The sequence below is a fragment of the Salarias fasciatus genome, chromosome 15, assembly GCF_902148845.1.
Source record: "Salarias fasciatus chromosome 15, fSalaFa1.1, whole genome shotgun sequence".
In the NCBI taxonomy this organism is placed as follows: Eukaryota; Metazoa; Chordata; class Actinopteri; order Blenniiformes; family Blenniidae; genus Salarias; species Salarias fasciatus.
Window position 1 is genome coordinate 28,868,955 of NC_043759.1, and position 14,899 is coordinate 28,883,853.

General features: G+C 44.8%; 1 protein-coding gene across 1 annotated transcript in view; it reads right to left on the minus strand.

Annotated features, from left to right (window-relative positions):
• LOC115401902 (uncharacterized) overlaps nt 1–14,899 on the minus strand; it is a 34,838-nt gene that overhangs the window by 1,752 nt on the left and 18,187 nt on the right. Inside the window, exons 6-7 of the mRNA XM_030110282.1 lie at nt 452–517; nt 110–348 (exon numbers count right to left, since the gene is read on the minus strand). Of these exons, the coding sequence (XP_029966142.1) occupies nt 110–348; nt 452–517 (305 nt within the window). The remainder of the gene's footprint in view (nt 1–109; nt 349–451; nt 518–14,899) is intronic.

The following is a 14,899-nucleotide window of genomic DNA, read 5'->3' on the forward strand; positions in this document are numbered from 1 at the left end:
ACATTGAATATACCAGCCAGAAATATATATTAGTCCACTGAAATTGCAATATAAAATATAGTTCTGCTTGGTATTTCTATGTTATTTATGCCTTGCTAATACAACTTACATGTCCAATTTCCTTAAAACAAGGATATGCCTCCAGAATTTGTCCAGGTCTGTTCTCCTCACTAATTGCATCAGAATCAATGAATGCTCGTCTGGCTGGAAATTCCAAGTCCAGGAGCTGAGAGACAGACTCGTGGTTTGGTTTCTTTTTCTTATACAAAGCCTGGAGGGTCTTGTAGTGCTTGGCCATGATTGCTGGACTGTCCCTTTTTGGAGGACTGACATCTGCAGGCTTATTAGCTGCAAAACACAAAAATAAATATAAGATTTTTTGAAACAGAATCAGATTGAATTATAAGGCCACACAGTCAATTGATGATTTGAACACATTTCCAATACTCACAGACAGCCGGCGACAAACTCCTGGTGGGTGTGGTCGCTTGGCTTCCAGTGTCTGGACTGTGAAATTCTGCACAAACAAAAATAGGAAACACGAGCAATGAATCTTTGACTTTTAAAGGATAAGTTCGGTTTAAACAGTTTTCACATTGTTTATAGAAAGATGCATTACAATATACCCATTCAGAAGGGTTTTCTGATCTGAAAAGTGGTCTGGGAGAAAGTTAGATCCATAGTGGAGCTGCAGACCTCCATATACTGTTAGCCAATGGGGCATCCGTGGCGCCGGCTCCCAAAATGGCTTTAATCGTCCAAAAACTCATTAGTTTCACCAATATTTCCTCATGGTCTGGTCATGCCTCTCCTCCACCACATTCTGGTGTCGCAAAATACATGCTGTTGCGGTTTTACAGATCTCTGAAGTGAATACGGTGATCAGGAACTAAACTGAAGTACATTCACTGAGAGAGACAGAAGGGGGCGCTGTGCACCTAAGTTGTTGATCGCCACCTGCTCCAAAGAAGAAGAAGATGATGTTTGCAGTTCAGAGTTCTGCTTCTTTTTCTTTGGGAACCAACTTTGGTGCACAGCGCCACCTACTGTGTCTCTTGGTGAATGTACTTCAGTTTACTGTTGTAGTTTTCAGTTTCAGACTATGGATCTAACTTTCTCCCGGATCACTTTTCGGATCAGAAAACCCTTCTGGGTGAGTATATTTAGGGACCGAGCCCCGGAGGGCAAGGTGGCCGCAGGCCACCTTGCCCGTAGGGCAAGGTCTCTATTGTATTTCGTTCGTTTATTGTCGTCGTTCTCCTATATTATTATTAGGGACCGAGCCCCGGAGGGCATGGTGGCCGCAGGCCACCATGCCCGTAGGGCAAGGTCTCTATTGTTATTCGTTCGTTTCTTTTTCTTCTTAGCTATTATTAGGGACCGAGCCCCGGAGGGCAAGGTGGCCGCAGGCCACCTTGCCCGTAGGGCAAGGTCTCTATTGTATTTCGTTCGTTTGTCGTTCTCGTTCTCGTTCTCGTTCTCCTTCTATATTATTATTAGGGACCGAGCCCCGGAGGGCAAGGTGGCCGCAGGCCACCTTGCCCGTAGGGCAAGGTCTCTATTGTTATTCGTTCGTTTCTCCTTCTTCTTCTTCATTATTATACTGACCTACCAACTAAACGCGAATTTGACCCCCTAAACATGCACGAAAACTCACCAAATTTGGCACGCACGTCATGACCGGCGAAAAATTTTATAAAATGGAAAAAATAACCCAATCTGCTCTTTAGCGCCACCTAGAAACAGTAAAATTGTCGCCACAGTCCGCACGAATATCGCAGAGAGATCAAACCAACACTCACGCGTTCGTCTCATTGAGATCTAAAATTCACGCGCTGACACCCCTGACCTAAATCCGACAGGAAGTCCGCTATTTCCCTTTCAAATTAAAAGTTTGCTCAAAATCACGCCTCAGGAAAAAATTATCTCCTCCGAGACCGTTTGTCGTACAGACATAAGAGTAATGCGACGTGAAAGAGGACAAATTTCTCTACAAAAGTTGTGAACAACTTTGTCAAAAGTCCCACGGTGTGGATTTTATTAGCGTTCAAAGTTGGAAGTCTGAAATCCTGCCTTGCTCCGGCCCTCATCCGTTATAATGGGGAAAAAAGGAAAAAAGTCGCCTTTTTTCAGCATCTCGAACAAGTGGCGACTGCGACTAAACCGTGACTCCTATCAACAAACCGAGCACACGTAAAGTCTCACCAGTTTCTCCCGAACAAGATGATGTAACATAAGTGGGGAAAATGTCATGATTTATGTACGTTTTCACAGGTGTAAGTTGGTGTGCGCGCTGCATTTTTTTCCCTGTCAGTTATAATGGAGCCGGATGGGGAAAAATCTCGCGCTTCTCACAAACTGAGGCCTCTGAGGTCCAAACGAAAAGTCTGACTGCTCTGAAAGCCTCACCAACTGAAAGACAACAAATTTTCCTATCAAACGTGATATTTTTTGTTGAGTTATGCCAAACAGCAAAGGAACAAGGAGCAGTTGTTTCCCCAAAAAAGACTTTTATTTTCTCCTCCCTCCACTCTAATTCACATTACCATATATGGGCATACAGTGCAGTTACACAGCTGACAGCAGCTGTCAATCAAACTCTGACACTCAATGACTTCATTCAGTGACTCTGGAAAGCAGATGGCAAAAGCTAACTACTCCTTGTTAGTGGATGGGAGGTGCTAACTACTCCATGTTAGTGGATGGGACATGCTAACTACTCCATGTTAGTGGATGGGACATGCTAACTACTCCATGTTAATGGATGGAAGATGCTAACAACTCCATGTTAGTGGATGGGAGATGCTAACAGCTCCATGTTAGTGGATGGGAGATGCTAACTACTCCATGTGAGTGGATGGGAGATGCTAACTACTCCATGTTAGTGTATGGGACATGCTAAATACTCTGTATTAATGGAAGACGGATTCTAACAGCTTCATGTTAGTGGGTGGATGTCTCAGTCGCTGGCCGGCGGGGAGGCTCGGTCCCGACCAATGCCGCTTGCGGCTTTAATTAGGGACCGAGCCCCGGAGGGCAAGGTGGCCGCAGGCCACCTTGCCCGTAGGGCAAGGTCTCTATTGTTATTCGTTCGTTTGTCGTTCTCGTTCTCCTCTATTATTATACTTACGCCCAAGTAAACGCAAATTTGACCCCCTAAACATGCACGAAAACTCACCAAATTTGGCACGCACATCATGACCGGTGAAAAATTTCATAAAATGGAAAAATTAACCTCATCTGCTCTCTAGCGCCACCTAGAAACAGTAAAATTGTCGCCACGGCCCGCAGGAATGTCGTAGAGAGATCAAACCAACGTTGACGCATTCGTCTCACCGAGATCTAGAATTCATGCGCTGACACCCCTGACCTAAATCCAACAGGAAGTCTGCTATTTCCCTTTCAAAGTAAAATTTTGATCAAAATCACTCCTCACGAAAAAATTATCTCCTCCGAGACCGTTTGTCGTACAGACATAATAGTCACACGACGTGAAAGAGGACAAATTTCTCTACAAAAGTTGTGAACAACTTTGTCAAAAGTCTAACGGTGTGGATTTTATTAGCATACAAAGTTGGAAGTCGGAAATCCTGCCTTGCTCCGGCCCTCATCCGTTATAATGGGGAAAAAAGGAAAAAAGTCGCCTTTTTTCAGCACCTCGAACAAGTGGCGACTGCGGCGAAACCGTGACTCCTATCAACAAACCGAGAACACGCAAAATTCCAGCAGGTTCTCCCGAACAAGATGATGTAACATAAGTGGGGAAAATATCATGTATCTGTAAGTTTTCACAGGTATAAGTGGGTGTGCGCTCTGCATTTTTTTGCCTCTCAGTTATAATGGAGCCGGATGGGGAAAAATCTCGCGCTTCTCACAAACTGAGGCCTCTACGATCCAAACTAAACGTCTGACTTCTCTGAAAGCCTCACCAACTGAAAGACAACAAATTTTCCTATCAAACGTGATATTTTTTGTTCAGTTATGCCAAACAGCAAAGGAACAAGGACCAGTTGTTTCCCCAAAAAACACTTTTATTTTCTCCTCTCTCCACTCTAACTGAAATGACCATATATGGGCATACAGTGCAGTTACACAGCTGACAGCAGCTGTCAATCAAACTCTGACACTCAGTGCCTTCATTCAGTGACTGTCAAAAGCAGATGGGAGAAGCTAACAACTCCATGTTAGTGGATGTGAGATGCTAACTACTCCATGTTAGTGGGTGGGAGATGCTAAGAACTCCATGTTCGTGGATGGGAGATGCTAGCTACTCCATGTTAGTGGATGGGAGATGCTAACAATTCCATGTTAGTGGATGGGAGATGCTAACTACTCCATGTTAGTGGATGGGAGATGCTAACAACTCCATGTTAGTGGATAGGAGATGCTAAGTACTCCATGTTAGTGGAAGGGGGATGCTAACAACTCCATGTTAGTGGATGGGAGATGCTAACTACTCCATGTTAGTGGATAGGAGATGTTAACTACTCCATGTTAGTGGATGGGAGATGCTTACTACTCCATGTTAGTGGATGGGAGATGCTAACAATTCCATGTTAGTGGATGGGAGATGCTAACTACTCCATGTTAGTGGATGGGAGATGCTAACTACTCAATGTTAGTGGATAGGAGATGCTAAGTACTCCATGTTAGTGGAAGGGGGATGTTAACAACTCCATGTTAGTGGATGGAAGATGCTAACTACTCCATGTTAGTGGATAGGAGATGTTAACTACTCCATGTTAGTGGATGGGAGATGCTAACTACTCCATGTTAGTGGATGGGAGATGCTAACAATTCCATGTTAGTGGATGGGAGATGCTAACTACTCCATGTTAGTGGATGGGAGATGCTAACTACTCCATGTTAGTGGATGGGAGATGCTAACTACTCCATGTTAGTGGATGGGAGATGCTAACAACTCCATGTTAGTGGATGACAGATGCTTACAGCTCCATGTTAGTGAATGGGACATGCTAACAACTCCATTTTAGTGGATAAGTGATGCTAACAGCTACATGTTAGTGGATGGGAGCTGCTTACAACTCCATGTTAGTGGATGGCAGATGCTCACAACTCCATGTTAGTGGATGACAGAAGCTAACAACTGCATGTTAGTGGATGGGACATGCTAACAACTCTTTGTTAATGGAAGACAGATTCTAACAGCTTCATGTTAGTGGGTGGACGTCTCAGTCGCTGGCCAGCGAGGAGGCTCGGTCCCGACCAATGCCGCTTGCGGCTTTAATATTATACTTACGCCCAAGTAAACGCAAATTTGACCCCCTAAACATGCACGAAAACTCACCAAATTTGGCACGCACATCGTGACCGGCGAAAAATTTTATAAAATGGAAAAATTGACCCCATCTGCTCTCTAGCGCCACCTAGAAACAGTAAAATTGTCGCCACGGCCCGCAGGAATGTCGTAGAGAGATCAAACCAACGTTGACGCGTTCGTCTCACGGAGATCTAGAATTCACGCGCTGACACCCCTGACCTAAATCTAACAGGAAGTCTGCTATGTCCCTTTCAAAGTAAAATTTTGATCAAAATCACTCCTTCCGAAAAAATTATCTCCTCCGAGACCGTTTGTCGTACAGACATAAGAGTCACGCGACGGAAAAGAGGACAAATTTCTCTACAAAAGTTGTGAACAACTTTGTCAAAAGTGTAACGGTGTGGATTTTATTAGCGTACAAAGTTGGAAGTCTGAAATCCTGCCTTGGTCCGGCCCTCAACCGTTATAATGGGGAAAAAAGGAAAAAAGTCGCCTTTTTTCAGCACCTCGAACAAGTGGCAACTGCGGCTAAACCGTGACTCCTATCAACAAACCGAGCACATGGAAAGTTCCAGCAGGTTCTCCCGAACAAGATGATGTGACATAAGTGGGGAAAATATCATGTTATATGTAAGTTTTCACAGGTATAAGTGGGTGTGCGCTCTGCATTTTTTTGCCTCTCAGGTATAATGGAGCCGGATGGGGATAAATCTCGCGCTTCTCACAAACTGAGGCCTCTGCGGTCCAAACTAAACGTCTGACTGCTCTGAAAGCCTCACCAACTGAAAGAAAACAAATTTTCCTATCAAACGTGATATTTTTTGTTCAGTTTTGCCAAACAGCAAAGGAACAAGGACCAGTTGTTTCCCCAAAAAAGACTTTTATTTTCTCCTCTCTCCACTCTAACTCACATTACCATATATGGGCATACATTGCAGTTACACAGCTGACAGCAGCTGTCAATCAAACTCTGCCACTGATTGCCTTCATTCAGTGACTGTCAAAAGCAGCTGGGAGAAGCTAACAACTCCTTGTTAGTGGATGGGAGATGCTAACTACTCCATGTTAGTGGATGGGAGATGCTAACTACTCCATGTTAGTGGATGGGAGATGCTAACAACTCCATGTTAGTGGATGACAGATGCTAAGAGCTACATGTTAGTGGATGGGAGATGCTAACAACTCCATGTTAGTGGATGACAGATGCTAAGAGCTCCATGTTAGTGGGTGGGAAATGCTAAGAACTCCATGTTAGTGGATGGGAGATGCTAACTACTCCATGTTAGTGGATGGGAGATGCTAACTACTCCATGTTAGTGGATGGGAGATGCTAACTACTCCATGTTAGTGGATGAGACATGCTAACTACTCCATGTTAGTGGATGGGAGATGCTAACTACTCCATGTTAGTGGATGGGAGATGCTAACTACTCCATGTTAGTGGATGGGAGATGCTAACTACTCCATGTTAGTGGATGGGAGATACTAACAACTCTGTGTTAATGGAAGACAGATTCTAACAGCTTCATGTTAGTGGGTGGACGTCTCAGTCGCTGGCCGGCGGGGAGGCTCGGTCCCGACCAATGCCGCTTGCGGCTTTAATTAGGGACCGAGCCCGGAGGGCATGGTGGCCGCAGGCCACCATGCCCGGAGGGCAAGGTCTCTATTGTTCTTCGTTCGTTTGTCGTTCTCCTCCTCCTCCTCCTCGTTCTCTATTATTATACTAACGCCCAAATAAACGCGAATTTGACCCCCTAAACATGCACGAAAACTCACCAAATTTGGCACGCAAATCATGACCGGCGAAAAATTTTATAAAATGGAAAAATTGGCACCATCTGCTCTCTAGCGCCACCTAGATCCCAAAAAACGTCTAAAACAGTCGCTACGGCCCGCAGGAATGTCGGAGAGAGATCAAACCAACACTCATGCGTTCGTCTCATCACGATCTACATTTCACGCACTCACACCCCTGACCTAAATCCAACAGGAAGTCCGCTATTTCCCTTTCAAAGTAAAATTTTGATCAAAATCACTCCTCACGAAAAAATTATCTCCTCCGAGACCGTTTGTCGCACACACATATGAGTCACACGACGTGAAAGAGGACAAATTTCTCTACAAAAGTTGTGAACAACTTTGTCAAAAGTCTAACGGTGTGGATTTTATTAGCGTTCAAAGTTGGAAGTCTGAAATCCTGCCTTGCTCCGGCCCTCATCCGTTATAATGGGGAAAAAAGGAAAAAAGTCGCCTTTTTTCAGCACCTCAAACAAGTGGCGACTGCGGCTAAACCGTGACTGCTATCAATAAACCGAGCACACGTAAAGTTCCAGCAGGTTCTCCTGAACAAGATGATGTAACATAAGTGGGGAAATATGATGATATATGCATGTTGACACAGGTAAGAATTGGGGTGCGCTCTGCATTTTTTTTGCTCTCAGTTATAATGGAGCCGGATGGGGAAAAATCTCGCGCTTCTCACAAACTGAGGCCTCTGGGGTCCAAACTAAAAGTCTCAATGCTCTGAAAGCCTCACCAACTGAAAGACAACTAATTTTCCTATCAAACGTGATATTTTTTGTTCAGTTTTGCCAAACAGGAAAGGTACAAGGAGCAGTTGTTTCGCAGAAGGAAACTGTAATTTTCTCCTCTCTCCACTCTAACTGAAATGACCATATATGGACATGCAGAGCAGTTACACAGCTGACAGCAGCTGTCAATCAAACTCTGACACTCAATGACTTCATTCAGTGACTCAGGAAAGCAGATGGCAAAAGCTAACTACTCCTTGTTAATGGATGGGAGATGCTAACGACTCCATGTTAGTGGATGGAACATGCTAACAACTCCATGTTAGTGGATGACTGAAGCCACCAGCTCCATGTTAATGGATGGAACATGCTAAGAACTCCATGTTAGTGGATGGGAGATGCTAACTACTCCATGTTAGTGGATGGGAGATGCGAGCTACTCCATGTTAGTGGATGGGAGATGCTAACTACTCCATGTTAGTGGATGGGAGATGCTAACTACTCCATGTTAGTGGATGGGAGATGCTAGCTACTCCATGTTAGTGGATGGGAGATGCTAACTACTCCATGTTAGTGGATGGGAGATGCTAGCTACTCCATGTTAGTGGATGGGAGATGCTAACTACTCCATGTTAGTGGATGGGAGATGCTAACTACTCCATGTTAGTGGATGGGAGATGCTAGCTACTCCATGTTAGTGGATGGGAGATGCTAACTCCTGCTTGTTAGTGGATGACAGATGCTAGCTACTCCATGTTAGTGGATGGGAGATGCTAACTACTCCATGTTAGTGGATGGGAGATGCTAACTACTCCATGTTAGTGGATGGGAGATGCTAACTACTCCATGTTAGTGGATGGGAGATGCTAGTTACTCCATGTTAGTGGATGGGAGATGCTAACTACTCCATGTTAGTGGATGGGAGATGCTAACTACTCCATGTTAGTGGATGGGAGATGCTAGCTACTCCATGTTAGTGGATGGGAGATGCTGGCTACTCCATGTTAGTGGATGGGAGATGCTAACTACTCCATGTTAGTGGATGGGAGATGCTAACTACTCCATGTTAGTGGATGGGAGATGCTAACGACTCCATATTAGTGGATGGGAGATGCTAACAACTCAATGTTAGTGGATGGGAGATGCTAACAGCTCCATGTTAGCGGATGGGAGATGCTAACAGCTCCATGTTAGTGGATAGTAGATGCTAACACCTACATGTTAGCGGATGGGAGATGCTAACAGCTCCATGTTAGTGGATAGTAGATGCTAACAGCTACATGTTAGTGGATGGGAGATACTAACAGCTACATGTTAGTGGATGACAGACGCTAACAGCTACATCTTAGACAAAGGGAGATGCTAACAACTTGCATGTTCCTGGGTGGACGTCTCAGTCGCAGGCCGGCGGGGAGGCTCGGTCCCGACCAATGCCGCTTGCGGCTTTAATTAGGGACCGAGCCCCGGAGGGCAAGGTGGCCGCAGGCCACCTTGCCCGTAGGGCAAGGTCTCTATTGTTATTCGTTCGTTTATTGTCGTCGTTCTATATTATTATTAGGGACCGAGCCCGGAGGGCATGGTGGCCGCAGGCCACCATGCCCGGAGGGCAAGGTCTCTATTGTTCTTCGTTCGTTTGTCGTTCTCCTCCTCCTCCTCGTTAGGGACCGAGCCCGGAGGGCATGGTGGCCGCAGGCCACCATGCCCGGAGGGCAAGGTCTCTATTGTTCTTCGTTCGTTTGTCGTTCTCCTCCTCCTCCTCCTCCTCCTCTATTATTATACTAACGCCCAAATAAACGCGAATTTGACCCCCTAAACATGCACGAAAACTCACCAAATTTGGCACGCAAATCATGACCGGCGAAAAATTTTATAAAATGGAAAAATTGGCCCCATCTGCTCTCTAGCGCCACCTAGATCCCAAAAAACGTCTAAAACAGTCGCTACGGCCCGCAGGAATGTCGGAGAGAGATCAAACCAACACTCACGCGTTCGTCTCATCGAGATCTACATTTCACGCGCTGACACCCCTGACTTAAATCCAACAGGAAGTCCGCTTTTTCCCTTTCAAAGTAAAATTTTGATCAAACTCACTCCTCACGAAAAAATTATCTCCTCCGAGACCGTTTGTCGCACACACATAAGAGTCACGCGACGTGAAAGAGGACAAATTTCTCTACAAAAGTTGTGAACAACTTTGTCAAAAGTCTAACGGTGTGGATTTTATTAGCGTACAAAGTTGGAAGTCTGAAATCCTGCCTTGCTCCGGCCCTCATCCGTTATAATGGGGAAAAAAGGAAAAAAGTCGCCTTTTTTCAGCACCTCGAACAAGTGGCGACTGCGGCTAAACCGTGACTCCTATCAACAAACCGAGCACATGGAAAGTTGCAGCAGGTTCTCCCGAACAAGATGATGTAACATAAGTGGGGAAAATATCATGTTATATGTATCTTTTCACAGGTAAGAAAAGGTGTGCGCTCAGCATTTTTTTTGCTCTCAGTTATAATGGAGCCGGATGGGGAAAAATCTCGCGCTTCTCACAAACTGAGGCCTCTGGGGTCCAAACTAAAAGTCTCAATGCTCTGAAAGCCTCACCAACTGAACGACAACTAATTTTCCTATCAAACGTGATATTTTTTGTTCAGTTTTGCCAAACAGCAAAGGAACAAGGACCAGTTGTTTCCCCAAAAAAACACTTTTATTTTCTCCTCTCTCCACTCTAACTTAAATGACCATATATGGGCATGCAGAGCAGTTACACAGCTGACAGCAGCTGTCAATCAAACTCTGACACTCAATGACTTAATTCAGTGACTCAGGAAAGCAGATGGCAAAAGCCAACTACTCCTTGTTAATGGATGGGAGATGCTAACGACTCCATGTTAGTGGATGGAACATGCTAACAACTCCATGTTAGCGGATGACTGAAGCCACCAGCTCCATGTTAATGGATGGAACATGCTTAGAACTCCATTTTAGTGGATGGGAGATGCTAACTCCTCCATGTTAGTGGATGACAGATGCTAGCTACTCTATGTTAGTGGATGGGAGATGCTAACTACTCCATGTTAGTGGATGGGAGATGCTAACTCCTCCATGTTAGTGGATGACAGATGCTAGCTACTCTATGTTAGTGGATGGGAGATGCTAACTACTCCATGTTAGTGGATGGGAGATGCTAGCTACTCCATGTTAGTGGATGGGAGATGCTAACTACTCCATGTTAGTGGATGGGAGATGCTAACTACTCCATGTTAGTGGATGGGAGATGCTAACAGCTTGATGTTAGTGGATGGGAGATGCTAACTACTCCATGTTAGTGGATGGGAGATGCTAACTACTCCATGTTAGTGGATGGGAGATGCTAACTACTCCATGTTAGTGGATGGGAGATGCTAACTACTCCATGTTAGTGGATGGGAGATGCTAACTACTCCATGTTAGTAGATGGGGGATGCTAACTACTCCATGTTAATGGATGGGAGATGCTAACTACTCCATGTTAGTGGATGGGACATGCTAACTACTCCATGTTAGTGGATGGGAGATGCTAACTACTCCATGTTAGTGGATGGGAGATGCTAACTACTCCATGTTAGTGGATGGGAGATGCTAACTACTCCATGTTAGTGGATGGGGGATGCTAACTACTCCATGTTAATGGATGGGAGATGCTAACTACTCCATGTTAGTGGATGGGACATGCTAACTACTCCATGTTAGTGGATGGGAGATGCTAACTACTCCATGTTAGTGGATGGGAGATGCTAACAACTGCATGTTAGTGGATGGGACATGCTAACAACTCTGTGTTCATGGAAGACAGATTCTGACAGCTTCATGTTAGTGGGTGGACGTCTCAGTCGCTGGCCGGCGCGGAGGCTCGGTCCCGACCAATGCCGCTTGCGGCTTTAATTATACTAACGCCCAAAGAAACGCAAATTTGACCCACTAAACATGCACGAAAACTCACCAAATTTGGCACGCACATCATGACCGGCGAAAAATTTTATAAAATGGAAAAATTAACCCCATCTGCTCTCTAGCGCCACCTAGAAACAGTTAAATTGTCGCTACAGTCCGCAGGAATGTCGCAGAGAGATCAAACCAACGTTGACGCGTTCGTCTCATCAAGGTCTACATTTCACGCGCTGACACCCCTGACCTAAATCCAACAGGAAGTCTGCCATTTCCCTTTCAAAGTAAAATTTTGATCAAAATCACTCCTCACGAAAAAATTATCTCCTCCGAGACCGTTTGTCGTACAGACATAAGAGTCACGCGACGTGAAAGAGGACAAATTTCTCTACAAAAGTTGTGAACAACTTTGTCAAAAGTCTAACGGTGTGGATTTTATTAGCATACAAAGTTGGAAGTCTGAAATACTGCCTTTCTCCGGCCCTCATCCGTTATAATGGGGAAAAAAGGAAAAAAGTCGCCTTTTTTCAGCACCTCGAACAAGTGGCGACTGCGGCTAAACCGTGACTCCTATCAACAAACCGAGCACACGCAAAGTTCCAGCAGGTTCTCCCAAACAAGATGATGTAACATAAGTGGGTAAAATATTATGATATATGTACGTTTACACAGGTAAGAAAAGGTGTGCGCTCTGCATTTTTTTTGCTCTCAGTTATAATGGAGCCGGATGGGGAAAAATCTCACGCTTCTCACAAACTGAGGCCTCTGGGGTCCAAACTAAAAGCCTGACTGCTCTGAAAGCCTCACCAACTGAAAGACAACAAATTTTCCTATCAAACGTGATATTTTTTGTTCAGTTATGCCAAACAGCAAAGGAACAAGGAGCAGTTGTTTCCCCAAAAAAGACTTTTATTTTCTCCTCTCTCCACTCTAACTCACATGACCATATATGGGCATGCATTGCAGTTACACAGCTGACAGCAGCTGTCAATCAAACTCTGCCACTGATTGCCTTCATTCAGTGACTCTCAAAAGCAGATGGGAGAAGCTAACAACTCCATGTTAGTGGATGACTGATGCCACCAGCTCCATGTTAATGAATGGAACATGCTAAGAACTCCATGTTAGTGGATGGGAGATGCTAGCTACTCCATGTTAGTGGATGGGAGATGCTAACTACTCCATGTTAGTGGATGGGAGATGCTAACTTCTCCATGTTAGTGGATGGGAGATGCTAACTCCTCCATGTTAGTGGATGGCAGATGCTAACTACTAAATGTTAGTGGATGGGAGATGCTAACAGCTCCATGTTAGTGGATGGGAGATGCTAACACCTACATGTTAGTGCATGGGAGATGCTAACAGCTCCATGTTAGTGGATGGGAGATGCTAACAATTCCATGTTAGTGGATGGGACATGCTAACTACTCCATGTTAGTGAATGGGAGATGCTAACTACTCCATGTTAGTGGATGGGAGATGCTAACTACTCCATGTTAGTTGATAGGAGATGCTAACTACTCCATGTTACTGGATGGGAGATGCTAACTACTCCATGTTAGTGGATGGGAGATGCTAACAACTCCATGTTAGTGGATGACAGATGCTAAGAGCTACATTTTAGTGAATGGGAGATGCTAACTACTCAATGTTAGTGGATGGGAGATGCTAACAACTCCATGTTAGTGGATGGGAGATGCTAACTACTCAATGTTACTGGATGGGAGATGCTAACTACTCCATGTTAGTGGATGGGAGATGCTAACAACTCCATGTTAGTAGATGACAGATGCTAAGAGCTACATGTTAGTGGATGGGAGATGCTAACTACTCAATGTTAGTGGATGGGAGATGCTAACTACTCAATGTTAGTGGATGGGAGATGCTAACAACTCCATGTTAGTGGATGACAGATGCTAAGAGCTACATGTTAGTGGATGGGAGATGCTAACAACTCCATGTTAGTGGATGACAGATGCTAACAGCTACTTGTTAGTGGATGGGACATGCTAACAAGTCCACTATTACAGATACTAACAGCTACATGTTAGTGGATGGGACATGCCAACAACTCTATGCGAGTGGATGACAGATGCTAACAGCTACATGTTAGTGGGTGGACGTCTCAGTCGCTGGCCGGCGGGGAGGCTCGGTCCCGACCAATGCCGCTTGCGGCTTTAATTATTATACTAACGCCCAAATAAACGCGAATTTGACCCCCTAAACATGCACGAAAACTCACCAAATTTGGCACGCACATCGTGACCGGCGAAAAATTTTATAAAATACAAAAACGAAAACCATCAGCTCTCTAGCGCCACCTATATCCTGAAAAACATCTAAAACAGTCGCTACGGCCCGCAGCAATGTCGTACAGAGATCAAACCAACACTCACGCGTTCGTCTCATCGAGATCTAAAATTCACGCGCTCAGACCCCTGACCTAAATTAAACAGGAAGTCCGCTATTTCCCTTTCAAAGTAAAATTTTGCTCAAAATCACTCCTCACGAAAAAATTATCTCCTCCGAGACCGTTTGTCGTACAAACATAAGAGTCACGCGACGTGAAAGAGGACAATTTTCTCTACAAAAGTTGTGAACAACTTTGTCAAAAGTCTAACGGTGTGAATTTTATTAGCGTTCAAAGTTGGAAGTCTGAAATCCTGCCTTGCTCCGGCCCTCATCCGTTGTAATGGGGAAAAAAGGAAAAAAGTCGCCTTATTTCAGCACCTCGAACAAGTGGCGACTGCGGCTAAACCGTGACTCCTATCAACAAACCGAGCACACGCAAAGTTCCAGCAGGTTCTCCCAAACAAGATGATGTAACATAAGTGGGGAAAATATCATGTTATATGTACGTTTACACAGGTAAGAAAAGGTGTGCGCTCTGCATTTTTTTTGCTCTCAGTTATAATGGAGCCGGATGGGGAAAAATCTCGCGCTTCTCACAAGCTGAGGCCTCTGGGGTCCAAACTAAAAGTCTGACCTCTCTGAAAGCCTCACCAACTGAAAGACAACAAATTTTCCTATCAAACGTGATATTTTTTGTTCAGTTATGCCAAACAGCAAAGGAACAACGAGCAGTTGTTTCCCCAAAAAACACTTTTATTTTCGCCTCTCTCCACTCTAGCTCACATGACCATATATGGGCATGCATTGCAGTTACACAGCT